General features: G+C 42.0%; 2 protein-coding genes across 4 annotated transcripts in view; one reads left to right on the forward strand and one right to left on the reverse strand.

Moving 5' to 3' along the window:
• The window catches only part of LOC132592153 (zinc finger protein ZFP2-like), a 28,673-nt gene extending 27,355 nt beyond the window's left edge, over positions 1–1,318 (forward strand). Inside the window, exon 9 of one of the 2 annotated variants that reach the window (XM_060274639.1) lies at positions 1,174–1,318. In XM_060274639.1, the coding sequence (XP_060130622.1) occupies positions 1,174–1,185 (12 nt within the window). In that variant the 3' untranslated portion in view covers positions 1,186–1,318. The remainder of the gene's footprint in view (positions 1–1,173) is intronic. The other variant, XM_060274646.1, reaches the window with a different exon arrangement.
• LOC118093497 (nuclear body protein SP140-like protein) lies at positions 476–25,384 on the reverse strand. Of its 2 annotated transcripts, XM_035132726.2 has the most exons (15): positions 24,516–25,384; positions 20,630–20,832; positions 19,837–19,978; positions 18,115–18,280; positions 15,940–16,035; positions 14,708–14,806; positions 12,869–12,958; positions 11,865–11,975; positions 10,350–10,489; positions 8,316–8,363; positions 4,553–4,671; positions 3,507–3,600; positions 1,473–1,544; positions 1,211–1,357; positions 476–615 (listed from the first exon to the last, which is right to left on the reverse strand). In XM_035132726.2, exons 3-15 carry the CDS (start codon positions 19,975–19,977, stop codon positions 532–534), a joined length of 1,407 nt encoding a protein of 468 aa, XP_034988617.2. In that variant the 5' UTR covers position 19,978; positions 20,630–20,832; positions 24,516–25,384; the 3' UTR covers positions 476–531. The 2 variants fall into 2 exon arrangements, with proteins under 2 accessions (XP_034988617.2, XP_060130631.1); XM_060274648.1 differs by having other exon boundaries at positions 19,837–20,832.
• Between the last annotated feature and the right edge of the window lie 1,151 nt (positions 25,385–26,535).

A 26,535-nucleotide genomic window follows, 5' to 3' on the forward strand; every position in this document is an offset into this window, starting at 1 on the left:
TTCAAGGTGGCTTCTGTGGGGAATTTTGTGATGCTGTTCTCCAACCAAAGAAAATTTACAAAAAGGCATATACTAGGGGCAACTGCATTAAAATGGACATAGTAGTGCAAATAACATACAAAAAATGCATAATTGCTTGCAAAAATATGTGCTTCAGTCAAAACTGCATACAAACATGTGTTTACTTTGCACTAAAATGCTGTAGAATTCTCATGAGGATTAAAAATAAAATAAAATTCTCAAATTGCTACAGAAATGTGGAGAACTGAAGTTATGAATGGAAAAATGAGAAACAGAGAACCGAAAATGACAAATCCCTCCACTCCTAATGGGAACATTTAGGCCCAAAGGGAGAACATTTCACTGAGTTCTTGTGCTACATATATTGTATTTGAGACTGTGTTGACATGAATTTAAATTAGACTTGTTTTATATTTTTATCTAGTCTATGTTTTGTGACTGGACAGATGCTTCATGTTGAGTCGCTCTTACTATTTTGTTGTTTAGTAAATTTGTGCTGCCCTCAAGCAGTTAATTACGAATAAAAAAAGCTTCCCGAAAGCTCTTTTCAAATTCATTTTGCAGCTTTCTTCCATCTTCTGCGACATCCTGGCCCTGTAGGGGAAATATAATAGAACATTAGCTTTGATATGTGTGTGACATGTTGCTTAATTTATTTAGATTTTACCATTGCTCTTCAAAATGTCTACAGCAGGTGGAAACGTTGAAATATTTCTGTTGTCCTAGCCATTTCAGGTTATCATGGCAATATGTACAAGTTCAATGAGATTATCACAATGAGATAGTGGGATTTCAATGACAGCTGTCTAGCTTCTGCTTCAAGACCTCCGGAAGAGAACTCCCTCTCCACAAGTAATATATTGAGATCTTCCCACAACATAGGTTTGCAGCTCAGCATTCAAAGACTAGAAGGGAGCCAGGTGGGCTTTCTTAGAGACACATGAGGATTGCTTAGATGGCTTAGCACTGAGTGACTGTGGTCATTATGAGGAGTTATGTGTTTGAGTACATAAGAGAGACAGAGAGAAATTGAGTCACACTAAATCATCTTTTACTTTTTCTCACGCTTATTCTTTTGGGTTTTTTAATTTCAATGTATAACAGAAACCTAACTTGACCTCCTCTGCTCACTCACGTGTTTAACATTCACAGGCAACAAAGTGAAGGGAAGGGAAAGACTGATGCTTACTTGATGAAACTTCAGAAAATTGCTGAACATCAGACGCATATCTCCAATGAAATCCCCCACTGTTTCGTACTGGTTTATATTCAGCTTCTCTTTTATCCTCTTGAGCCAAATGGGGTTATTTGGACAGTTATCATCATGTGTTTGGATCTGTTAAATCAGCACCACCAGAAAGTAATATTAGTATAAGTACTGAAAATATTACTACAATCTCAGCAATAGTGCTCCAAGATTGTGTTATTTTACTCTTGCCATCATGACTTACTATGACAGGTTCATCAGCAAAAACAGCACCTTCAGGCTCACACCAGATCTTTAGAAGCAAGAACTCACATGTCTATAAAAAAAGAAAGAAACTAATGTTCAAGGGCCTCAAACGAAATTAGGAGCCCATGCCAATAGACATAAATTGATTATATTTACAGTGGTACCTCTACTTACGAATTTAATGCATTCCGAACGCACATTCGTAAGTCGAAAAAAATGTAAGTCGAATCCCATAGGAATGCATTGGGAGAAAAAATTCGTAAGTCGAAGCAACCCTATCTAAAAATTTGTTTAAAAATCCCATCTAAACCGCATCCAAGATAGCAGACAGAGCTCCGTTCGTAAGTAGAAACATTCGTAAGTAGAGTTATTCGTAAGTAGAGGTACCACTGTATTTAGAAACAGGTCCCAGTTATTTGAATGAAACGTTCACCAAATTCACCAATATAGATTATTACTGGTTCCTTTAGAGATTTTATTTCGGAATTAGCTGGTCCGGCCACACATTTCTGTGGCTCATCCCTGTGACTGCCCCCACCCTGTTCCGACTCATGACCTATTCTGCCCCCTCCTCCCCCCACCCCCGGCTCATCGCTGTGATTGGCCCCACCCTGTCCTGACCCATGACCTATCCCGGCCCCTCGGCCCAGTCTCCAAAGCCGAGCTGAGATGCTGTGGAGAGGGAAGCTTTCCTAGCTGCAGTACCAGTGTAGCCGTCGCTAGAGGGCACTGTTTTGCAACCTCTCCTGTGCTCCCAGCATCCTTGGCTGTCTGAGTTTTGTGTTCGGGAACAGTGGGTTTTACCTGCTTTACCTGCCATAGGTGTGACATCTATCTACGCAACCTGTATATGGTCACCCGCATATTCGCTTGGGACGTTGTGTCCAAATTTGAATGCAATTGGTCAAGCGGTTTTGGAGAAAAGTGGAGACTAACCCACATGCCCAGTTTACATTTTTATATGTATAGATTATGAAATTGTAATTGATAACTATTGTTGGTTACTTAATTGATTAAATTTGCATGTGTATAAAACAAACAAACTGAAAAAATTGATTTTATTTGATTCATCTGAATGAGTTCTATTAAGGAAAAAGAAGAATTTAAAGAAAAACAGCAATATGAAGCAACACAGGATTAACCAGTTAGCTGCCATGCAACTAGGATTTCCAAAGTATCTATCTATCTATCTATCTATCTATCTATCTATCTATCTATCTATCATCTATCTATTTACAGCCTTTCATCCGTAGACCTCAGAAACAAAAATTTAAAAATACAGCTGCCGAATGTGATATAGGAGGAAATAAGATGTGAGTTGCAATCACTATGTACGCAAAGCAGATATCTAGCAGTGGCCAGCCATTAGCAATTCCCCCACCTCCCTGTTCCCTACAAAGATAACTGGTCCTTCCTGACTTCTAAGATCCTCAAGACAGTAGTCAGCTATATGCAATTTCCTCTGTCCCCCAAATAAAAGGACATGGCCCATTCAATAAGTTATTCAACCAATGGCTAATCCTATACAATACCCTTCCCTGTTAATTATAGCTTAAATATTTATTTTGGCATCCTTATTCTGTAGAATGGCCAGCCAGATGCAATGCCCTGACTCCCAATACAGATGGAACAAACTGCCCTCCCAGCAAATAGTAGCAGCCACACAGTGTAGCAGACTTGAGTACTCAAGCTGTTTGATAACCAAGTCCAATGAAGAACTGGATGGAGAAACTGGGAAATAAAGCCTTGTGAAGCTCTTTGAAGCTGCTACAGCACTGCTTTTAAACATGCCAGGGGTTCCTCCCATATTGGGGTCACAAACTGTGGGTGTCACAGGAAGAGGGAGAGCTGCCTGCCAACTAACACAGGCTGTCTTGGTGGTAAAAATGTTGGGAAGTTTATGACAGAGGTGGCGGGCCTTGCTAAAAGGATACTTTTTATTTAGAATTTTAAAGCAATTGATGTTACAGCCCTAATTTTACTACTTTGTTTAGCATTAAACTGAAATAGGAAAAGGTTTTACGTTACCCACATTTTTTGCCTTGGCAGCCATTTTCCCCTTTAAAACCTGGTCTTCTTTGACATAAAGGTTACCTTTCCATTTGCAAAAGGTGCATTTCCAAAACCTATAAAAATGCAGTACAAAGCATGATGCAATTTGCAGACAATACTGCCATGGTAGAAATTTATTTATTCATTTCTGAAGCTCTAGTTACAGGTAGGTAGCCGTGTTGGTCTGAGTCGAAACAAAATAAAAAAATTCCTTCAGTAGCACCTTAAAGACCAACTAAGTTTTTATTTTGGTATGAGCTTTCGTGTGCTACTGAAGGAATTTTTTTATTTCATTTCTGAAGGTTTGCTATAACCATGATTCTTAAACTAACATTCCTTAGAAAAATACTTAGCACCAGAACTCACAATATGACAAGGCTAATAATAATAGTCATTTTTATTAAACACTACCTTGAACTGGATGTTCTACAAAAGGAAGCAGTGATATAATATATCACTTGGCTATAACGTATTACTGAAAGCTACTTTTCTATTATAGTTTAGTTTAGCTTCAACAGGACTAATATACAGTGGTACCTCTACTTACGAATGTTTCTACTTACGAATGGAGCTCCGCCCGCCATCTTGGATGTGGTTTAGATAGGATTTTTTCTACTTACAAATTTTCAGATAGGGTTGCTTCTACTTACGATTTTTTTCTCCCAATGCATTCCTATGGGATTCGACTTACAATTTTTTTCGACTTACGAATGTGTGTTCGGAACGCATTAAATTCGTAAGTAGAGGTACCACTGTACATTAAACAGGAGAGATGAAATATTGTACAAGATATTTTAAACAGTGTAGTTTTGCTTTTATAGACTTGTACCTTATTTAATGTGAGAAAAATAGTGAAATTGATTTGCAATACAAAGTGCATGATTGTCTATATTAATGCAAAAGTTCACAGCTGAGCTAGTATACAGCTTAGCAAGTTATTGCTGGGTTTACAGAGTGATGTTGTCAACACGTGACTTTCTTGACAATTTCACCTTAATCTAGAACTCTGAGATGAAAAGCAAATACCTTTTCATAACCAATTCTTCTGGAACATGGCAAGAATAATGAAATGATTTATTGCATGAAAAGCAGCACAGATCAGACCCTTCTTCCATACACACTTCACATATGCCATCATTTGCTGGCTAAAGGAAAAAGAAAAATAAATTTGTTGAAACAGTACAGTGAGAGGTTTTTTATCTGTGGTGTTGCTTGTATACCACCTTGTGAGCGCAGTGGGCCCTGAATGGTAGTTTTAAAAGACTTTAACAAAGGATCTTCAGTTGGCAGGCATATCATAAAACATCAACAACAACCACGTATACACCTGTGTGCAATAAAAAGAAGTTAAAACTAACTTAGTTTGTTTTTGCTGCAACATACAACTTTGAGAAGCTATCTTTGGTTTATGTAGTAGTCATTGAAGGTATCCAATTAATACGTCAATATCCACTTGGTATCTTCCTGTTTTCTCAATTCTGTCAAAACAGAAGTGTAGGAAGCTGGCAAACAGGTAATATTTCTTGGACCCTTAAAGCATCACATCTTGCTGTGCTAAGGAGAAGGTGTGTAGACAAAGGTGTCCTTGTAAAATTACTCACCACTGACAGACTACCAGTAGTAGCACTATACAGTCATGGCTAATATTTCAGCTTCTAAGTAAAGAACAGTTTTGAATGTCTTCATTTTATATTTTCTCCCATTATGCATTGCACACATGAAGAAGAGCTTGTTTCTTCAGGCTGCTTTGCCAGTTTTCTTGATCAACCTTCCCCTTCCCACACCCATATTTTTAAACTGCCACTACAGGCTTGTCTGGAAGTCTATGTGTGCTGAAGGAGAGTGGGGTTAGAAAACTGAGGTGGTGAGGGCCAAAATAGGTCCACTGGGGGAAACAAGGGGAAGCTGTCGTCATGTTTAGGAGAAACTGGGATTTGTAAGGGGGGGGGTGAGAGATAAGGAACAAACACACAAACTCCAAAAAGCCCAATGAGGACTGAGCATGCAGAGCAGCTGCACCATGTTGAGCATCAGCTGGAAAAGAAAAATAGAAAAGGTGGAGGGATAGTGGAATGCCTTGCCTGAGACCCTTAGAGCAGCAGTAGGCAACATAATGCCCTCCAATTGCTGGGACTATAACTTCCATCATTCAAAACCATTGGCTATGTTGGTTGGGGCTGATGGGAGTTATGAGTCCAACATTTGGAGGCCACAGAAGGGCTGGGGGACTTCTGGCTCACAAGCCAGGTCTCTCCATTTGACATTCCAGTCCATTTTGGGGAAGCCACACTCACTTACCCTACACCTGATGTCATACAGGTGAGGCTTCAAAGAAACAATTGGGAGATTATAGCGGGCTTCCAGTTTATCCTTTGCTGGAACAAGGCATGCTCCCAGCTGCCCACCAGCTGATTTATGTCAAATATATGAAAGGATGTCATATGGAGGAGGGAGAAAGATTGTTTTATGCTGCTCCAGAGAAGCGGACACGGAGCAATGGATTCAAACTTCAAGAAAGAAGATTCCACCTAAACATTAGGAAGAACTTCCTGACAGTAAGAGCTGTTTGGCAGTGGAATTTGCTACCAAGGAGTGTGGTGGAGTCTCCTTCTTTGGAGGTCTTTAAGCAGAGGCTTGACAGGCATATGTCAAGAATGCTTTGATGGTGTTTCCTGCTTGGCAGGGGGTTGGACTGGATGGCCCTTGTGGTCTCTTCCAACTCTATGATTCTATGATTCTATTGCATCTGCGGAAAACAGCAGCAGGAGACTCTTTCAGGTGGTTCGCAATTTAGCGGAACCACCTTTGTCATCGGGGCCCAGTACGGGCCACATGATCTCCTGCAATGATTTTGCAAAGTTTTTTGCAGATAAAGTCGCTCAGATTCGGGAAGAGGTAGACTCCATCAAAGTGTTGGTGCTGACCTTTAAAGCCCTAAACGGCCTCGGTCCAGTATACCTGAAGGAGCGTCTCCTCCCCCATCGTTCTGCCCAGACACTGAGGTCCAGCGCCGAGGGCCTTCTGGCGGTTCCCTCGCTACGAGAAGCCAAGTTACAGGGAACCAGGCAGAGGGCCTTCTCGGTAGTGGCGCCCACCCTGTGGAATGCCCTCCCACCAGAGGTCAAAGAGAATAACAATTACCAGACCTTTAGAAGGCATCTCAAGGCAGCCCTGTTTAGGGAAGCTTTTAATGTTTGATGGATTTCTGTATTTTAATATTTTGTTGGAAGCCGCCCAGAGTGGCTGGGGGAACCCGGCCAGATGGGCGGGGTATAAATAATATATTATTATTATTATTATTATTATTATTATTATTATTATTATTATTATTAATCTGTCTTTTCTTTCATTGGCAGCTCACTGTGTATCTGTCCTGGATGTTGAGAAAGGGATGTGTTGGGTTGAATTGTGTATGAAAATTATCTTGAACCAGATATAAAGGAGGAAAAGGTTTCATGGGATAACAGATATTTTCCTTCAGAATTTCCTCACACAAATATATGATCAGATTCTGAGTAAGAGACAGAGAACAATATTGTTTAAAGTGTAAGGTAAAAGGTAAAGGACCCCTGGATGGTTAGGTCCAGTCAAAGGCGACTATGGGGTTCAAGCCCTCATCTCACTATCAGGCCAAGGGAGCTGCCGTTTGTCCACAGACAGCTGCGTCGTGTGGCCAGCATGACTAAATTGCTTCTGGCACAACAGAACAGCGTGACGGAAACCAGAGCTCACGGGAACACCGTTTAGCTTCCTGCCACATCAGTACCTATTGATCTACTTGCACTGGCGTGCTTTCGAACTGCTAGGTTGGCAGGAGCTGGGACAGAGCAATGGGAGCTCACTCTGTTGCAGGGATTTGAACCGCCGACCTTCCGATCAGCAAGCCCAAGAGGCTCAGTGGTTTACATCACAGTGCCACCCGATAGTACATTAACAGACATGCATCCTATGGAATAAACTGGAGTACAAATCTGAAGAAATCAATTAATAAATTGATTTTGGTGGTGGCTCTGCATCTTTAGAATGACCTCTCTACGAAGGTGAGTCTTACCACCTTCTTATATTCATATACTGTAGATACCAGGTACAAACTCAGCATTTTTGTCAGGCTATTTATGAATCTCAGTACAGTGGTACCTGGGGTTACAAACACTTCGGGTTACAAACAGAACAGAAATCGTGCGGCAGCAGTGGAAGGCCCCATTAGCTAAAGTGGAACCTCAGGTTAAGAACAGTTTCAGGTTATGAACAGATCTCCAGAACGAATTAAGTTTGTAACCCGAGGTACCACTGTACTGTTTTAATGTTTTTGTTTATTATGTTTTGTACCTCCTTATTCTGAAGTAAATATAATGTTTTTGGAGATGATCAAGACAGAAGTATCTTGTTTGTTTTAACTCGCTTGTGGGAACAACTCAGAGGCTGCAAAAGAATGAAGGCTAACAACAGAAAGAAATAGAGGAATAACCGGAAATGACTTGAAATGCAATAGAATTATGATGAGGATTAGAGCCTTCTGAGCTTGAAGGATGGGAAGTCCCAAAAAATTTATAATTTGGCTGAATATTTGGATTATTTGATATGTATATGTATAATTTGGAATATTTAATGTGAATGGATTGGATTGTTAAAGTGGAAAATTTAATAAAAATGATTAAAATGATTTTAAAAAAGAAGAGGAAGACAGAAATATCTTAATGCATAAATGGACAAATAAAATGTGTAGATGCCCATTTAGATTGGTGTATTATCTACAAACAATCTAGTAAAGGATTCATAATTTGTTTACCTTATTTTTTCCCAGGGAAGCTCGTGCTGGCTCAGGTAGCATGCCGTCCTGAAATAAACATCACATTTATTAGGTTTGCTCTGAGGCACAAACAGAATCCCCAAACATAATCAGAATTAGATGGTAGAAATGAGACACATTACTGACACCTTACTATTTATATTTATTTAAAATCCAGTAGGAAAATATTTCATTCTGCTGGGACACTCTGCTACTAACCTTAAATTTGCCATGTTTGAGCAAAGGAACATCAAAGATAGGCTCACGTGTGAAAAGCTGTATTACTTCCATTTTGCTCTGAAGAGATACAGGTGTTTCTTACCTCACCACAGATAATAATAAATTCAGCATTACTAATGTATTCTGCATGAAATGGATTGTTACTAAGTTTCATGAATTGGCACAGCTGTTGCAAAGCATCACAGTCCTTATTTTGCACACCTGTTGTCTTGTATATTATGATTTTTATGCTTGCAATATTTTGTGTTTTGGGGAAAGATAACCTTGAAAGGTGGTCTATAATAAATGAAATATATAACAATCCTAGCCCTAATTGAATGGTCATGGTCTGTACTTTTTGCATTTAATTTCCCACTGATCTCACTGCCTACAATCCCTCCCACTGAGGATTCTGTTCCTACTCTACCCTGCAACCGAGGATTGAACTTCACATATCTAACAATGGGGTCTCCAGTCTAGAAAAGCTGATACTATAATCAATCTGTACCATCAGATTTTTTTTGTTAACATAGTCTTTATTGTAATCATAAAACTTCCATAGATCATTGTTCCGTGGAATACAGATCTTGCCTTTAGCTGGCACAATCCTTATGTCTGCTCAGTTTTATATTGTGTTAGGGCAGAAGTCGCCAACCTTTCTGAATTGGTGGGCACATTTCAAATTTTGAGACAGTGCTGGGAGCACAAAATAGCTGCCATTGTGGGTGGGGTGGAATGGGATAAAACAAAATGAAAAAGACAGCTATCCCCAGCAACCTGGTGGAATATCACAGGAAGTCAGCTATGTCTCACTGGTTCTGATTGTGAAGATCACAGAATTTTTATTTTACACACATACAGGTGAAACTCAGAAAATTAGAATATCGTCGAAAAGTGCATTTATTTCAGTAACGCAACTTAAAAGGTGAAACCAATATATGAGATAGATGCATGACATGCAAAGCAAGATATGTCAAGCATTTATTTGTTATAATGGTAATTATTTGTCATTAGGCGGGCCAATTATAAATGGCATGTAATTAATGAAATGTAATAGCGATGTTTATTTTTGTTTACTTTTTGTATTGCTGTAACTATTTGATTTATTTGGTTTGAGTTTGACCAAACTGCGGGAGGCAGTGGAAGACAGGAGTGCCTGGCGTGCTATGGTCCATGGGGTCACGAAGAGTCGGACACGACTAAACAACTAAACAACAACATTTGATTTATTACTGTGGAGTTTCCAAAGGAAAGCATTTGTAAAAAATTAAATAATAATAATAATAATGTTGCATTACTGAAATAGATGCACTTTTCAACGATATTCTAATTTTCCGAGTTTCACCTGTATGAATGGTATTGCTGTCTAATAGCAACAGAGAGCATTCCTCAGCAACAGGAAATATATACAAGGTGGTCACGCCACACTCAAATTATTTCACTGAAATTGCTTTGAAGGTATCCACACATTTTGTCCCATAACTAATTTTCTGGTAGAGCTGGAGCCTTACTATTAAAAATATATATCTGAAAAGTCAGCACTCAGCAGCGCCTATTCAGAGAAACCAGTGGCAGCCTTTGCAGGAAACGTATCACCTGTCTGTGGGCAGCTCCTGTGTTAGGGCATTCTAGAATCTAGACAATGGCTTTTTCAAAAAACAATTTGTGCTGCTATTCACTTGTAATACAGGATATTGTACTTGTGACAGGAACCATATGTGTGGATAAATATATGGAAAGCCTTGGTGTCATCATTTGAAATTCCTTTGTAATTACAAGTAAAGAACGAGGCATTAAATCAACTGCATACTGTACCTTTATTAATGATTCTAATGTAATCCCCTGAGAGCGGATACTTCTTCTCCAGTTTGTACCTGCAATTTCTCCTTCAGTGAGAAATTCTTGTGGTGTGAACCATGTTCCCTTAAAACCCTTGATAGATTTCTGTGCTGCTCCTGTAACAGAGAAGTTACGCCAGTGCTGCAAAGCATGTCCCATTCAGCAAAGTTCAATAGAGGGAGAAAGAAATTGCCACCAGCAGCTCCCTTTCCAAGATTTACATTGGAAATATCAAAACTAGAAATGTATTTCAGCGTGGGACCTGCTCAGGGCCAACACCAACTACAGGGAGGGAGGTCTCAATTCCTGTCCCAAGCATTCTCTCTGTGGCAACTGCAACACTATCCTCTTCCCCTCTTGCCACCCCCATTCCTCCTGCTTCCTTCCCTGCCCCCTGAAGTAGCATAAGTGGTGGTGGATTATCTATCATCTCCTCCACATCTGAGATCTGAGAAAGGGTCAATGGTGGCTAAAAAGGTTTTTAAAGCCTTTCCAGCTGCAGTGGCAGTGACAGCACAGCCATTTTCTCAGACACCTCACACAGAGCACTTCTCTGAGCAGTGAGGTGAGTGTCTAGCAAGTCACTGTAGATAGGGACAACCTTAGCTCTAAGCAGTGCTTACATACCACAACCTGAGCATGGAGGGGAGTATTTGGGCAAAAGGCTGGGCTGGTCAGAGGCCCTGGAGTCTTTGGCCAATGCCCAACATGGCTGACCACAAGCACTGGGCCTGCCAATACCACCAGTAAAAAAAAATAGCATTAATTACATGAAATGTAAAATGTGTTTCTCTTCTAATGTTCATTTGGTATAATTATAATGGGGGGGCATATTTTCTCCATCCAGTAAGAATGGTCCTGAAAACTGTAGCACCAAATAATTATATACATTGAGTTGTCTTTTTTAAAATATGGAGGAATTGCCAATTATTTTCAATTCACAATTTATGGGTTGATGTAACTGCAGTGCATTAATGCAGTCTAATGTGGGGAAACTTTGGCCCTCCAGATGTTATTGAAGTACAACTCCCATCAGCCCCAGCAAGCATGATCAGGGGCAACAGCATCCAGGGGGCCAAAGGTTCCCCACACACATGGTCTAATACACAAATGATATGCTGCACTAGTTAAAGTGGAAGTATACAATACAATACTTTTGTGGTAATTTTTTTTAAGTTGAAAAAAATCATTTAAGCATGCATTTCTGAACTGTGATTTGAAGGATTTGAAAGTACTGGAAATCTCATTGTAGTATAGATAGAATTGCTCTAAGTTACCCAGGATTCAGTGGGAAATAAAAAACCAATTCCCTACAAGACTATTTAAGCGTTCCCAAACATACAATTACACCCACCTACTGCCACATGGATGCATCTTTCTCCCAACACACTCATGGACACAAACACAAAGATTTTAACTTCTTATTGCTATAAAATTCGCTTAAAATATGTAATTAGACATACAATTATACTGTTTCGAAACAATGTTTACCTGCTGCCAATTTTTCCTTATATAAAACACCTTTAGTTTTTCCACAAGTAACAATCACTGTTGAGCCCTGGACATTCGGCTTTCCTTTATTAATATTTTGTATCCCTTTTCCTAGAGGAAATCGAGAAATTGATGTCAAATGGTGCAATTTCCATATTTTGGGTTTCCGTAAAATGACAGCAGTCTTACCAAGTTACAGACCCTGCTGATAAGATGTGGCATGAAGTAGCATTTCATATCACCTGAAAATATATTGGGACACAATTCTAAACCAGATATACTGTCAGGTATGTTGGCAGGCATTATATATAATATTTTCCCATGCCCACATAAGCTGAAGGCTAATGTAAGTATATCTATTAAAGCATGTTGCCACAAAATTAATAAACTAACAACCAGACAACAGCAGCTACACAATGTGGAGCATCAGTTGGGGGCGGGGTGGGAAAAGGGGGTGGAATGCCCTGCCTGAGCCCCTTATAGCTTACAGCAGGGGTAGCCAAAGTAGTGCCCTCCAAAAGTTGCTGATGGGGCAGGGATGCAGCTAGCGATGACAGAGAAGATAGCTTGCAGTTAAATTCTGAGAGAAAATAGGAAAAGAGATGCCAACTCTTAAGAGAACTGGGAACTGAGAAGTCAGGTTGCAGCATATAACCACAATGTGAAGCAAGTTCCTTGAACTCACATAGGGCCAAGGGGTCAGGTTTCAAGGCATAGCAAGAATGGAGCTCCATAGTCATCATAACAGGAAGCTGTGACTATTGGTAATGGCTAACATTGCATGCATGCAGTTAAAACAACAACAACAAAAACAGGGGATTGGGTAATGGAGGCAGGCATTTAAAAAGAAGTGGGCAAAATGGCAGCTAGGAACCAAATAAATGACATATGGACAACACCCGTGCCCAGTTTGTAGGGTGTATGCCAAAGCTGCTTTTGGAGAACTGTGGAAGGGGTTAGTTTGGAGAACCTATGAGGAATCTATACCATTGCACCTTCTTTACCTTTCGGAACGCCACCCATTTTGAAGCAGGTGTTAGTTGGTCCTTGAGACATTTTTGCCATGCTTTCTGTCGCACCAGCAAATTTCAGTCCTGAAGAAGAAGAAGAAGAAGAAGAAGAAGAAGAAGAAGAAGAAGAAGAAGAAGAAGAAGAAGAAGAAGAAGAAGCAGAAGAAGCCATTTACAGTCATACGGAATTGCTATCCCCTTTTCACTCATTTTAAAAAGAGAAACCAAGGACTCAGCTATACAGCTGCAAATAAAAAGTTTTAAGTGTGTTGTAAAGTACATTGTACAAATGTGACACTAGATGGCGATGGTGAGCTATGGCAAATTCAATACATTTTTCAAAAAAAATAATTAAGCATTTTCACAACATTTTTAATATGTGGCTAGGTTCCACCCAAATGCCCTGGAATGCCTTCATAGTGCCAGGCCAGCAGTGCAGTTGTGTATTAAGCATTTAAAAATGGCATTTTTTAAATTACAAGAACAATGAAAGGAAACACAATACAGGGAACAACGGGAAAAGAGAAATCTGGAAAATCCCATACATTGCTTCATAAAGTTCATACATACGACGTATAAGCATCCCATACTAAAAGCATCAGTCAGTGTCAAGTTTCACCAAGCAGCACAAAGTCATGGGGTTTTCACCTTTCAATACTCTTAACTGATATGTTCGCTTCTCAGATATGACTATATTCCAAATGTTATTATACCAAAGAGAAATATTTAGGTCTTTCAAGGCTTCCCACAACTATGTGATAGACAGCCTAGCTGCAACTAGCAGAAAGATTAGCAAAATGTTTGGCTTTATGTTCATCTTAATGTCCTAAAAATAGTTACAATTGGGGTGTAATTTGTATTGGGTCCTGAATAATACTACTGATTCCTGATATATGCCAGACTAAAAGTTTTTGACAATCAGGCATTCCCATCAAAGATTGAAATATGTTACCGAGTGACCACAGCCCAGCCAAAACACTACAGCTAGACAAAGGGTAATACAGTATGTACATGATAGCTATCAAACTGGAACCTTGTACCACCTATGGGAGACTCTGGTGTGGTATTCTGCACTATGCAGGCAGAAAGAGACCCTGATGGTTTTAATGGTTCACATGCTTTTCTGTTTCATATCATTTATTTCACATCTTGGTAGTGGCACCCACCCTGTGGAACGCCCTCCCATCAGATGTCAAAGAGAATACAGCTACCAGATTTTTAGAAGACATCTGAAGGCAGCCCTGTTTAGGGAGGCTTTTAATGTTTAATAGATTGTTTTATTTCATTTTTCTGTTGGAAGCCGCCCAGAGTGGCTGGGGAAACCCAGCCAGATGGGCGGGGTATAAATAATAAATTATTATTATTATTATTATTATTATTATTATTATTATTATTATTATTATTATCCTATGTCTGCCTCTCAGATAGTTTTTGGGCTTCTTAATGGGCTGGATGAAATTTCCAACAATTCTCCATAAATCTCTGATATCTATACTTTACCTTTAGATCCCAGGTTTAACAGAACAATTTCAAATTTGGTAAGGGATCCGGTTGCCTTTGCCTAGATACCCTGATTTAGCAGGATCTAACTCAACTGATGTAAGTGAAGCTATCCCATACATACCCAAATTTTAAAAATTGCACAATCTAAAGTATCCTTTTTCCTCCTAAGACAATAATACCTTCTACAAATTTAACATATTCTCGTCTAATTTTACCCAATCCTTATATGCCATCATTGCCATGAAACATGAATGTCAAAACTGAAAAGCCTCTTCATATAAAATTATGTTCAGAAGTGCCCACCCTGCTCCATCTATTTTTATGCAATACCTTGATAGCTTGTTGAGGCTTCTCCCTCTGAAAAAAATTTTTTTTTATAAAGTTCTGACATTTCTTGATCAAACTTGGGTGTAGGGAGAAAGGGAAGACCTGAAACAAAAAGGGGAAATTTTGAACAACTTCCTCACTTAGTTCTTATGGGTCAGCAAATTCTGCCTAAAATGAGAAGACTAGTCACAATACCTGCTGAGAAAATGGCTGTACTGTACTTGGCTTGGGGAAAGGTGGAATATGGAACTCCTTCCCATAAGGAAAATGGTGTTTTCAATTTCCAAAGATGGATTAGATATCAATTGAAAATAATGTCAGTAATTGGCAGCTGATTATGCCAACCCTGTTTCCATTTGCCAGCATTTTGAGACCAGTGGGCCTCAGTAAGGGCCCCTCTAGACAGATGTTTTATTGTGGGTGTATTCTGCAACATGTTCTTCACACAATAATAGTCCATTAGTGGTATATTAGCAGGGACCCAGGTGGCGCTGTGGTTAAACCACTGAGCCTAGGGCTTGCTGATCAGAAGGTTGGCGGTTTGAATCCCTGTGACGGGGTGAGCTCCCGTTGCTCAGTCCCAGCTCCTGCCAACCTAGCAGTTCGAAAGCACGTCAAAATGCAAGTAGATAAATAGGAACCGCTACAGCAGGAAGGTAAACGGCGTTTCCATGTGCTGCTCTGGTTTGCCAGAAGCAGCTTTGTCATGCTGGCCACATGACCTGGAAGCTGTACACCGGCTCCCTCGGCCAATAATGCGAGATGAGCGCACAACCCCAGAGTCGGTCACGACTGGACCTAATGGTCAGGGGTCCCTTTACCTTTACCTTTAGTGGTATATTTAGTCTGCTTTAGCTTGCTGCCCGAAGGTGCTATAGCGCAACAAAAGCATCACAAAAATATAGCAGAACATTTGTGACATAAAAAGTTATAGAACTTCAGAAGGAAGTTACAAGCTATGCACTGACTTGAAATAAAACTGTGCAACTGCCTCAAGCTTCAGCAAGCGCAAACAATATTGACAGCAGGAACACATATGACTATCCCAATAGCCCTATTAGCACAAATCATCAGGAATGTGCAATAAAAAGGCTACCTGAAGGGTATCTAATTTTCATCCATCTCAGGTAGGTCTTGTAGGTGGAAGGTTTTGGGGGAGCTGCCTTATATTATTCTATTTTTCTCTTACCACAGTCTATGCCTCAGAAGCATTTAGAGACCCATGTGAAATTCACCTTTCGGTCCAGAGAATTCAGAATTGTTCTTCTTTGCCTGGAGTATGTTCTTGCTCCCAAGTCCTGTGGTAGAGCTATTTGTAGCACGCTGGAGAACTGAAAAGAAAGTGTGTGAAGAAAACAAGGGCATTAGCACCTCATTATTAAATTAAATGGATAAAATGTGTTGTGAACATCTAATCCAGGGCACTACACCTGGGAAGGCTTCCAGTGGTGCCCTGGGGAAAGGTCCTCAAACTTTGAGTTTTCATTGTTCTTGTTGTTTTAAGTAAGTTTCCAGTCCTCCTTAAAAAAAAAGTTATGCAACAAAATGTGCAGGTGCTTTCTAAGCAAACAAGACTGGTGGGGCTACCTTGTTTATTTTTCATGATACAGTGGTACTTCTGGTTAAGAACTTAATTCATTCCGGAGGTCCATTCTTAACCTGAAACTGTTCTTAACCTGAGACACCACCTTAGCTAATGGGGCCTCCTGCTGCCGCCACGCCACCGGAGCATGATTTCTGTTCTCATCCTGAAGCAAAGTTCTTAACCTAAGGTACTATTTCTGGGTTAGTGGAGTTTGCAACCTGAAGCGTTTGTAACCTGAAGCGTTTGTAACCCGAGGTACCACTGTACTATGGACAGCAACAGCACTGGTATATGTAAAACCAATTATCATAATCATTACCAGCAGGACACAGCTGACTTTCCATTGTAAGCAGGTCCAGCCTGCCCACAAGGTAAGGTGAGGCAAATGTGTCAGGTGGTACACCCAGTCACTACTCCTGCCCTCTGCATCCTCCTCCTCTTTACCTGCCCATTGTGACACCCTCACTCACCACCTCCATGCCTGCTCTCCACAACCCATTCCTCTCCTCTACAGCCTTTTGCTGCCCTGCGGCCTTCTGCTTGGGGTGGGTGGGTGGCATACAGGAGAGGAGCAGGTGACAAGAGGGCTGCCAAAGAGTGACATTTCTTGTTTTGCCTAAAGCTGAAAAATGCTCTGAGCCAGCCCTGAATTTAAACATGAGATTATTGGGGGTGGTTCTCTCTCTCTCTGTGTTATGCCATGTTCCCCATGGCAGCCATTTTGTGCTATGCCACACACCCCTATGGCAGCCATTTTGTGACTGGTGCCCCTAGCACTCTCATAACTGAAAAATTATCCAGTAGTTGACAAAGATTGGAGATCACTGATCTAATCATTTAGGGTTTATAACAAACTGCAGCTGGTGCAAAATGCTTAGTACAGCATCCTTCCATGCATGCACATCACAGAGGCTGGATGGCCATCTGTCTTGGATGCTTTAGTTGAGAATCCTGTATTGCAGGGCATTGGGCGAAGTGAACCTTGGAATCCCTTCCAAGTCTACGATTCTGTATCAACACTGCTGGAGGAACGGCACTGATTGCCGCCCTATTTGCTACTGAACTGTGTTTGAGGTGATGGGTGTTGACATGTAAGGCTCTGAACAGTTTAGGACCACTGGCAGAGGAAGAGGGGTGCGGGGGGAGCGCACCGCCCCCAGCAGTGTGATCCCGGTGGGGTGCCATCGCGGCTGCCCTGCACCCCGCACTGGGTGCCACCCCCCTGCAGGCAGCACACCATGCCCCCAGGACACACGCCAGCCCCACCCTCACCTGCTCTCTGCCCCCCACCCCGGTCTTTCACATATTCTAGCCCATTCACTGTCAAAGTTGGATGCCCCTCTAATTATGATGTGTTAAGGAGAGATAAGTCTTTCGTCAAAGCAAAGGAGGATATTCTAGACATCCCATATTCTGACACAGTCAAATAACCTTCCCTTAGAGACAAAATGAGCACTTATGGGGAAAGTTGGTAAAAACCTACAATTTAAATAGGCATTCCTGGGCACTGATCCTTAGTAATGGTATTACTTAACTTTGAATATTCTGGTTTATGTTTTCTTGTTGTTTTAGTATACTGGTTTTATTTTGTAAACCACCATATTACTTTTCACAATAAAAAGCAGACAATAAGTACTTTCAAATAAACAGAATAATAATAAATTCACCAGCAGATGGCAGGCAACGCATGGTTGGGAATATTCCATGGCTCAAACACTCACTACTACATCATTTCTCAATAAAATCTGATGATTTTTCTTTCGTTTTGACTGTTTATCTTTTACGTTTGCCAGGCAGATTTAGCACAGCCAACAAGATAACTTACCATTTCCCAGGCTTTCAAATATTGGCTTTAAATTTTGATATGCTTCCAGGTTCTCTTGGCAGAAAATCTCCTTTACTGCTGACACATTGTTTGAAATGCTTTCAAGTACATTGTATATCACTCTATGAAGAGCGTTTGCATTGGACGATACCTGCTCAGAACAATTCTAGAAAAAAACAACAATACACAAGCATTTTTAAAACTCATATACAGTAAGTATCCTATTTCCCATCACATCCAAGATGGTAAACCTAGCATAAGCAAAGAAATCAAATCTAATTCAAATTCCAAGGCCCAGCACAGCTAAAATCCCTCTCCTATATTTTGTATTAATGGCAAAGAAGGCATTTGACCTGCTGCTGCTAAGGAGTGTGTCTTCTTTACTTTTCTCTGGGTCACATCCCACACTAACTTTCAAGGTTCCTCCTCCTGTGCAATGGGTGCTGTTGTATCCAAACCTCCCCTAAAGGCGTTCAGGGTGGAGAGGGGAACTTAGGCTGGGAGAGGACCACTGGTGTAGGTTCACTCTATGGACACTATGGCTGAATGGAGTTTGAGCCCAGATCTTGGCATCCAAGTCTAACACACTGTTCACTACACTCTGTTGTCTCTCATGCTGTATTCCTCCTGCTACCCTGAAAACCTTTCCAGTTATGAGTCACGTATAACATCTCCCTATGCCACAGCTGCAGCCATTTGCCCTGTGCCATATGGGTAAAAAGGTAAAGGGTAAAGGGACCCCTGACCGTTAAGTCCAGTCGCGGACACTCTGGGGTTGTGGCACTCATCTCGCTTCATGACTAAGTTGCGTCTGGTGAACCAGAACAGTGCACGGAAATGCCGTTTACCTTCCCGCCAGAGCGGTACCTATTTATCTACTTGCACTTTGACATGCTTTCGAACTGCTAGGTTGGCAGGAGCTGGGACAGAGCAACAGGAGCTCACCCCGTCGCGGGGATTCGAACTGCTGACCTTCTGATCGGCAGACAGCTTCCGGGTCATGTGGCCAGCATGACTAAGCCACTTCTGGCAAACCAGAGCAGTGCACGGAAATGCCGTTTACCTTCCCGCCGGAGCGGTACCTATTTATCTACTTGCACTTTGACATGTTTTTGAACTGCTAGGTTGGCAGGAGGTGGGAACAAGCAATGGGAGCTCACCCCGTTGCGGGGATTCGAACTGCTGACCTTCTGATCGGCAAGCCCTAGGCTCAGTGGGTTTGGTACTTCAGCATTAAAAAGAGCACATGGGAGAAGGGTGCTGCAACTTTCCACCTCTTGTTTCCTACCTTCCCTTCAGCCATTTTCCTCCCCTATTGGCTGCCTTCAAGTATTAGGAAAAGGAAAAAGTAACTGATTCCAATGAGCTAAAAAACAGGCAGTGAGAGTTCAACACCCCCTTTCTTATACATTGCTGATGGTTAAAGCAAGACATCTCCCACCCCTTGCTTTATATACTAGCTGGGCAGACATGTGAACAATGGTCTATAATGTCAGGTTTTGCTCCAGGAAAGCTCAGACAGATGTGGGGAATCTTTGGCCTTTCAGATGTTGCTGAACTAGAATTCCCATCAACCCTGGCCATTGACCATGCTTGCTAGGGCTGATGGGAGTTGCAGTTCATCAACTTCTGGGAAGCCAAAGATTCCCCAATCCTGGCTTAGATGAAGTCCGAAAACCCAGGCACATCTTAAAAAATAAATTCAATGTCTACAATAGTCACCTTAAACTGCTCTTCAGATATTATTTTCTTGTCTCGCAGGATAAAGAGAAAGGGAAATAAGTCTTTGATAGCAGCAGAAATCTGCATTTTATTGGCTCTGAACCATTCCAAAACTTCACCCGAAGTACCTAGAGCAGACATGCTATAAAGAAAGCAAGATGTATCAGATACTTTCAAAAACTCAATGAAAGCAAGAGAAGTGATGGCAATTTAAAGAAAATTTTCTAGCATTACAGTCGCAACCAAAATCTAGAATTACATGGAATTCAAATAGACAGATCCCATTTCTGAAAAGGAAAAGCCATATTTAAAGTGCCCATGGCAGGTGGCCATCCAACCTCTGCTCAAAAAACCTTCAAGGAAGGAAAAGGCCCTTGGAATAGAGCTGAAGAGGATATTTTCTTGTCCAATCCCTGATACGGAGGGAAAGCATACTATGGGAAGCAACAGAAAAGCAGCATTACAGTGAGAAGCCAATGCTAATCTCGCTCCAACGGTCCACTCAATCCTACACGCCTCTACTCAGAAGTAAGCCCAACTGAGTTCTATGGGGCTTACTCCCAGGTAAGCGTGTATAGGTTTGCAGCCTTAGCACTCCAAGCCCCACTGAGGAAACGTATCAGTCCTATCGTGCTGGGCATCCCTCATCCCCCTTGGCTTGCCCGAAGTTCAGGCAGCGCTTCGAGTCTCCTCGATCTCTTGAATGAGCGCTGGATTTGTTTGCTGCGACGCCAAGCCCGTCTGATGCTCCTTCTTCCTTGCGGAGCGGAGATCAACCACTCGCCACACTTACCTTTCTGCTTTTCCTTCGCAAAGTGGAGGCTGCACGAACAGGCACAAGTTTAAAGAGGACAGACCTCAAAATTTCGCCAGGTGAAAAAAAAGTGAGGGTGAGAAGGAAATGAAACTGAAAAATATTCCTTCTTCAGTAGTCGGACCTCCCACTGGGAGGTGTTGGGAGATGCATTTGGGTAGAACCTCTAAATTGGCCAATTTCTGGGAAGAAAAGCAGAAACGAAAGTTAAAACAACTAGGAAATCAAAGCTTACTAACTCCCCCCTCCCTGTGAATCATGTTAGAAACTGTGCATAATTTATTGCTTTTTAAAACCATTATCCGTGTCACAATCTCGTCCTTTGGATACCCCACCCTTTCTATCTCACAGATTGTGACTACTGCCTGAGTCCTGGTATGACCTAAGAGTTTCCCTCTGGTTCCTTTCAGGGCCTGTATGAACAGATTTTGAGATTACCTTTTTGTGGGTCTTGAATAAATGTGTGTCTGTGGTGTGAACTTAAAGTGATGGTTCTGCAGAGTCAAGGATTTGAACAGGAATGTACATGTTCCTGAAAGACAGAGGAGAGCCTCTCAGTGTGCCAGGTTCATATGTCAGAAAATGGTTTCCTGATGCAAAATCTCTCTGCTTGGAATGTGAAAGCCACAAATCCCATCTTGCTTCAAATCCAGACACAAAATATCATAAATGAATGTTAACCTGCAACGAACATTGCTGGAATTATTTTCCTTGTCTGTAAAAAATGCAGCTGAGCTGATGTAGTTTTAACAAACACACCAGAATTCCTGGGTAGCTTGGCCAAGCTAGGGCCCTTAAGAGAGCCACAGAGGGCCATTATAATATTATAATAATAATTTATTATTTATACCCCGCCCATCTGGCTGAGTCTCCCCAGCCACTCTGGGCAGCTCCCAATTGAATATTAAAACAATACAGCATTAAATATTAAAAGCTTCCCTAAACAGGGCTGCCTTCAGATGTCTTTTAAAATTAGGATAACTGCTTATTTCCTTGACATCTGATGGAAGGGCATTCCACAGGGCAGGTGCTGCTACTGAGAAGGCCCTCTGTCTGGTTCCCTGTAACCTCACTTCTCGCAATGAGGGAACCTCCAGAAGGCCCTCGGTGCTGGATCTCAGTGTCCGGGCTGAACGGTGGGGGTGGAGACGCTCCTTCAGGTATACAGGACCAAGGCCATTTAGGGCTTTCAAGGTCAACACCAACACTTTGAATTGTGCTCGGAAACGTACTGGGAGCCAGTGTAGATCTCTCAGGACCGGTATTATGTGGTCACGGCGGCTGCTCCCAGTCACCAGTCTAGCTGCCACATTCTGGATTAGTTGCAGTTTCTGGGTCACCTTCAAAGGTAGCCCCACGTAGTCCAAGCGGGAGATAACCAGAGCATGCACCACTCTGGCGAGACAGTCCGCCGGCAGGTAGGGTCTCAGCCTGGGTACCAGATGGAGCTGATAGACAGTTGCCCTGGACACAAAATTGACCTGCGCCTCCATGGACAGCTGTGAGTCCAAAATGACTCCGAGGCTGCGCACCTGGTCCTTCAGGGGCACAGTTACCCCATTCAGGAGCAGGGAGTCCTCCACACCATTGAGGCCCTATTGAGGGCCCTTAACAATATAAGGGAAACCCTTCCCCTTTGCCCCCAGTGTAAACAGAGACTGGGGATTTGGGAGGTTGTCAGGGTAACTGGCAAAGGTTTTCTGGGAAGAAGAAGGAGGACATCCATCTTGCAGCTTGTGCTGCTGTCTCTTGAACTGACCATGCCATAGGATCTGGACCAGGCATAGGCAAAGGCAAACACAGCCCTCCATATGTTTTGGGACTACAACTCCCATCATCCCTAGTTAACAGGACCAGTGGTCAGGGATGATGGGAATTATAGTCCCAAAACCTATGGAGGGCAGAGTTTGCCTATGCCTGATCTGGACTCCCTCCATGCAGATTGAAGGTGGAAATAAGTCTCCGCAGTGTTTTCTGTTCTCCAAAGGGACACAGACTCTCTGTGAATGCCTGGGACCCCATGGGCTCTTGTCACCACTTGGCAGAGAGAGGGGGTGGGCAGGCCACTGGTGGAGGAAGGGGGTGCGGTGGCTGGCCCCACCCCCAGGTGCACAGCATGTGCGCCGCTCCGGGTGATGGAGCAGCTACCTCCGCCTCTGCCCCTTGTGGGCCAGAGCTCTCACAAGCAGTTTCAAATCTTTAAAAAAACTACTTGTGCTCACTTTCCTCAAGCAATAAAGTCAGTTCTTCCTCCCCTGGTAAGCAGTTGGAATAAAGTTAGTAAACTTTTTAGGAACACCCCCTAAAACCTTTTATTCCATTTGGAATAAAAAGTGGAAAACTGCAGGGGGTGTTTTTTCCCTGCCTCTGAGCATACCAGAAGTCCAGCTGCTGCTGAAGTAGAAACACCCGTATCTTTGAAACTAATAAGGCACACCTGTAACAAAGCGAAGTGAATATTCTTGCACCCAGAATGTTCAGAAGAACTCAGGAGATAATTTTGAGTAAGGGGCTGGGGGGATTTTTGATACCTTTGTCAGAGCTACCAACTGAAACATCCAGCTTTTTATTACAGGTGTCTGGTCAAACACTAATTTTACTGGACTAAAGGGCTAGCTTCTGTTTGCTGCTGGCAATTCAGACTGCCAGCGTGCCCTCAATGGGCACAGACAGTTTTTAGCATCTCCAAGAACTGAGGGATCTGGTGGTGTGATTAGAATGTTGGACAGCTAGTGGGGTGGAGTCAGGTTGAAACCCGGACTCAGACTTGAAGGCAATCTGGGGCCAGTCTCTTTTATCTTGACCTTACCTACCTTGCAGGGTTGTTATATGGATAAAATTAATGGTGGTGGAGAGCCTGGTATGCTACCCTTTGCCCCTTGGAGGAAGCGTGCAATTGAAATGAAACGAATGAGCTTTCATTATTTCTGAACACTGCACAACTCCAACCCTAGTTTATTTATGACTCCTGCTAATCTAAGTTAAAAAGAAGCAAACCATGCTCCTAAATTCACACTGGAATCTCACTTTGGCTGCAACTGGGTACTCAAAGTAAATATAGAAGGATACCCTATTAGTCACACAGAACTCCTAAAGCTGGGTAGAAGAGGGAAGAGTAAAATAGCAGCACAATTCTGCATCCTGATCTGAGGTTAGAGATTTATTAAACCTCAGACATGCTTTTTTTTCTTTTAACGGGACCTTTCCGTTTATATGCTATACAGTTCTTTACCGGTACTTTGTGCTTGAAATCTTTCTTTAAATAGCCATGACTTTTTTGTGTTGTGATACTTCTTGCTTTGTTCATAGCATATCTGCTCCAGGTACTTCAAAGGAAAATTTTCAGTGGTTCAGAGGCCATAAAGTTCAAAGAGACTTTCCCTTTTCTCTATCTCCTGCGAGCCAAGAAAATAATATCCGAAAAAGATTTTAAGGTAATTATTATAGGGATTGGATTTATTTATTTTTAACGCTACCTGGACACGTGAAGTCCATCTAAAATCTAAACTACCGTGTTTCTCCAAAAATAAGCCATACCCAGAAAATAAGCCACCGTGGGTTTTTTTTTGAGGAAAAATAAATATGACGGTGTCTTATTTTTGGAGAAACACGGTAAGAGTGTGAAATCTTTGTCCCTACAACCAGAAAGGTTTTCTGGGTTATACCGTAGGTGGAGCACATTGTGAGAAACAGTGCAGTATGGTGAACAGGGTGCCAGACTTGGATGCAAAGATCTGGACTCCAACTCCACTCAGTCCGGGTTGGACTAGATGACCCTCAGGTCCCTTCCAACTTTATGATTCTATGATATCTATGATAAAGTTCACTGGGTGAACATAGGCCATTTGCTCTCTCCCAGCCTAACCTTCCTCACAGGATTCTGCGAGTATCCTGCACTCATCCCTCCTGAGTTTCCTCACTGAAACAGTGTCATGGAGAGCAGGCTGTGGCGGGAAGCTGAGAAGCCACAGATCGCTTTTCTTCTCCATAGGAAAGAGCAGCTGGAATCAAAGAGAGGATACAACTATTAAAAAGGGTAAAAGGTTTGACCAACAATACATGAAATAGTGGCTCCCATCTACAGTGGTACCTCTGGTTGCAGACATGATCTGTACGCACCCCGAAAAATCCTCAACCAGAGTGGTGCTTCTGTGCATGCACAAAGCACGATAGAGCGTTTCTGCACATGCACGAAGTGTGATAGAGCGCTTCTGCATGTGCGTGAACCGTGCAGAACGCTTCTGGGTTTGCCACGTTCGCAAGCTGAAAAGATGCAATCTGAAGCGGATGCAACATGAGGTATGACTGTACTGAAAAAACCTATGTACCAACCACATATGTGATGAGGCGCTAGCATTATTAGGCACTTTATGAACAACAAATTATGTTCCTGGAGGAGCAAAGAATAACATTATTAGTAGTTTGTCTTGTGTATCCACAAGACCTGTGAGTGCAGGACTATACACAGTCCAGGAACAAATATGTGTTGTCTTAAAAACCTTTGTCAGTTTTGCATGTGGAGAGGTAAAGTTGACATCTGAAGACAAGTAAACGCAAGCAGAATAAACAGGCTACATTGGCTCACTCTCTGGGATGTGAGAAAGTATTATGATACAATTTACCCTAAATCAAGAATTCTGCATCACTGAAAGGTGCTTCCATGTTCCATTCTTCAGCTAATCTCAGTTCTGCCTGGATCTCATTCACACTCTGCCCCAATGAGGTATTTCCCCTCAATTTTTAGACAATGGATGGTGAACTTGAGGCCTGGGGACTGTTGTGGCCCTCTATGCCTTTCAATCTGGCCCTCTAGACTTTCCCCAGCCACACCTCTTCTCTCTAGACGACACTGCCTCCACCCCCTTTTAGAGTTGGACAATGGAAGTCCAAAATCTGGACTCTTGTGTAGGGAAAAAAATACTTTTACAGTAAAAGCTTTACTGCAGGAAAAAAAATCAGTCTTAAACACTTAAATGTTACAAAGTAACAAAAAGAACTAGCAGTGGTTCAGTTCTTTAAAACATTCTCCCTCTACTCCTAATCCTAGAGAGAATTCAAAGATAGTTTTTATTGTTCAGTTCAAAATGCACCCCCTCCGTTCTCTGCTTGCTGGCATCTCAAAGCACCTGTATCTCTCTGTGTGTTGTAAGCAGCCCTATTTACATATTAACATAGGCAGGTGCTCAGATTTCAGACCTCCTGTTAAATCAGGAGGTTTATAGCTCCAGATGCAGTCTCCAACACACCCAGTGGAAGAACACTGTGCCCATACAAAAAACACAGCAACAACCCACAACAGACTCAAACACAGCATGATATGTGCATTAAACATATAACCAGGGCTTTTTTCAGCCAGAACTTGCTGGAATTCTCAGGTGGGCACCATTGCCATTATAGGAGAAAAAGAAAGACATCCATTGTGAGTTCTGGCACGTCTTTGTCTAGAAAAATAGCACTGCATATAACACAGCCCTCCATTGAACACTCCTTGAGTGTTTTTGCCTAGCTAGAATGTGTCTTCTAGCTCTGATAATGCTTCTTCCCTGCTTGGATGATAGAGAGGAGTGTGAAAGTAAATTCACGTATATATTGCTCCACCACTTTTCCTTCTGGCCTCTCCAACCACACATTCAGCCCCTGAAAGGTTTGTCTAGCAGGGAACACAGCTCATGGACTGAAATGGGTCCCCCCATCCCTGCCACACTTTTCTCAAATCGATGCCATTCCTTTCTCAAACTCATGCAGTGGCTTCCTGTCTGTGAAATGCTCTCCCCAGGGAAGTTCATTGCGCACCTTTAGGCACCAGGTGAAAACATTCCTTTTTAACCAGGCCTTTGTCTCATTGACATCCTATGCCCTTTTAAAATGTGGCTCTTTCTTGGGGG

This window comes from Zootoca vivipara, chromosome 5 (assembly GCF_963506605.1).
Source record: "Zootoca vivipara chromosome 5, rZooViv1.1, whole genome shotgun sequence".
Lineage (NCBI taxonomy): Eukaryota > Metazoa > Chordata > Lepidosauria > Squamata > Lacertidae > Zootoca > Zootoca vivipara.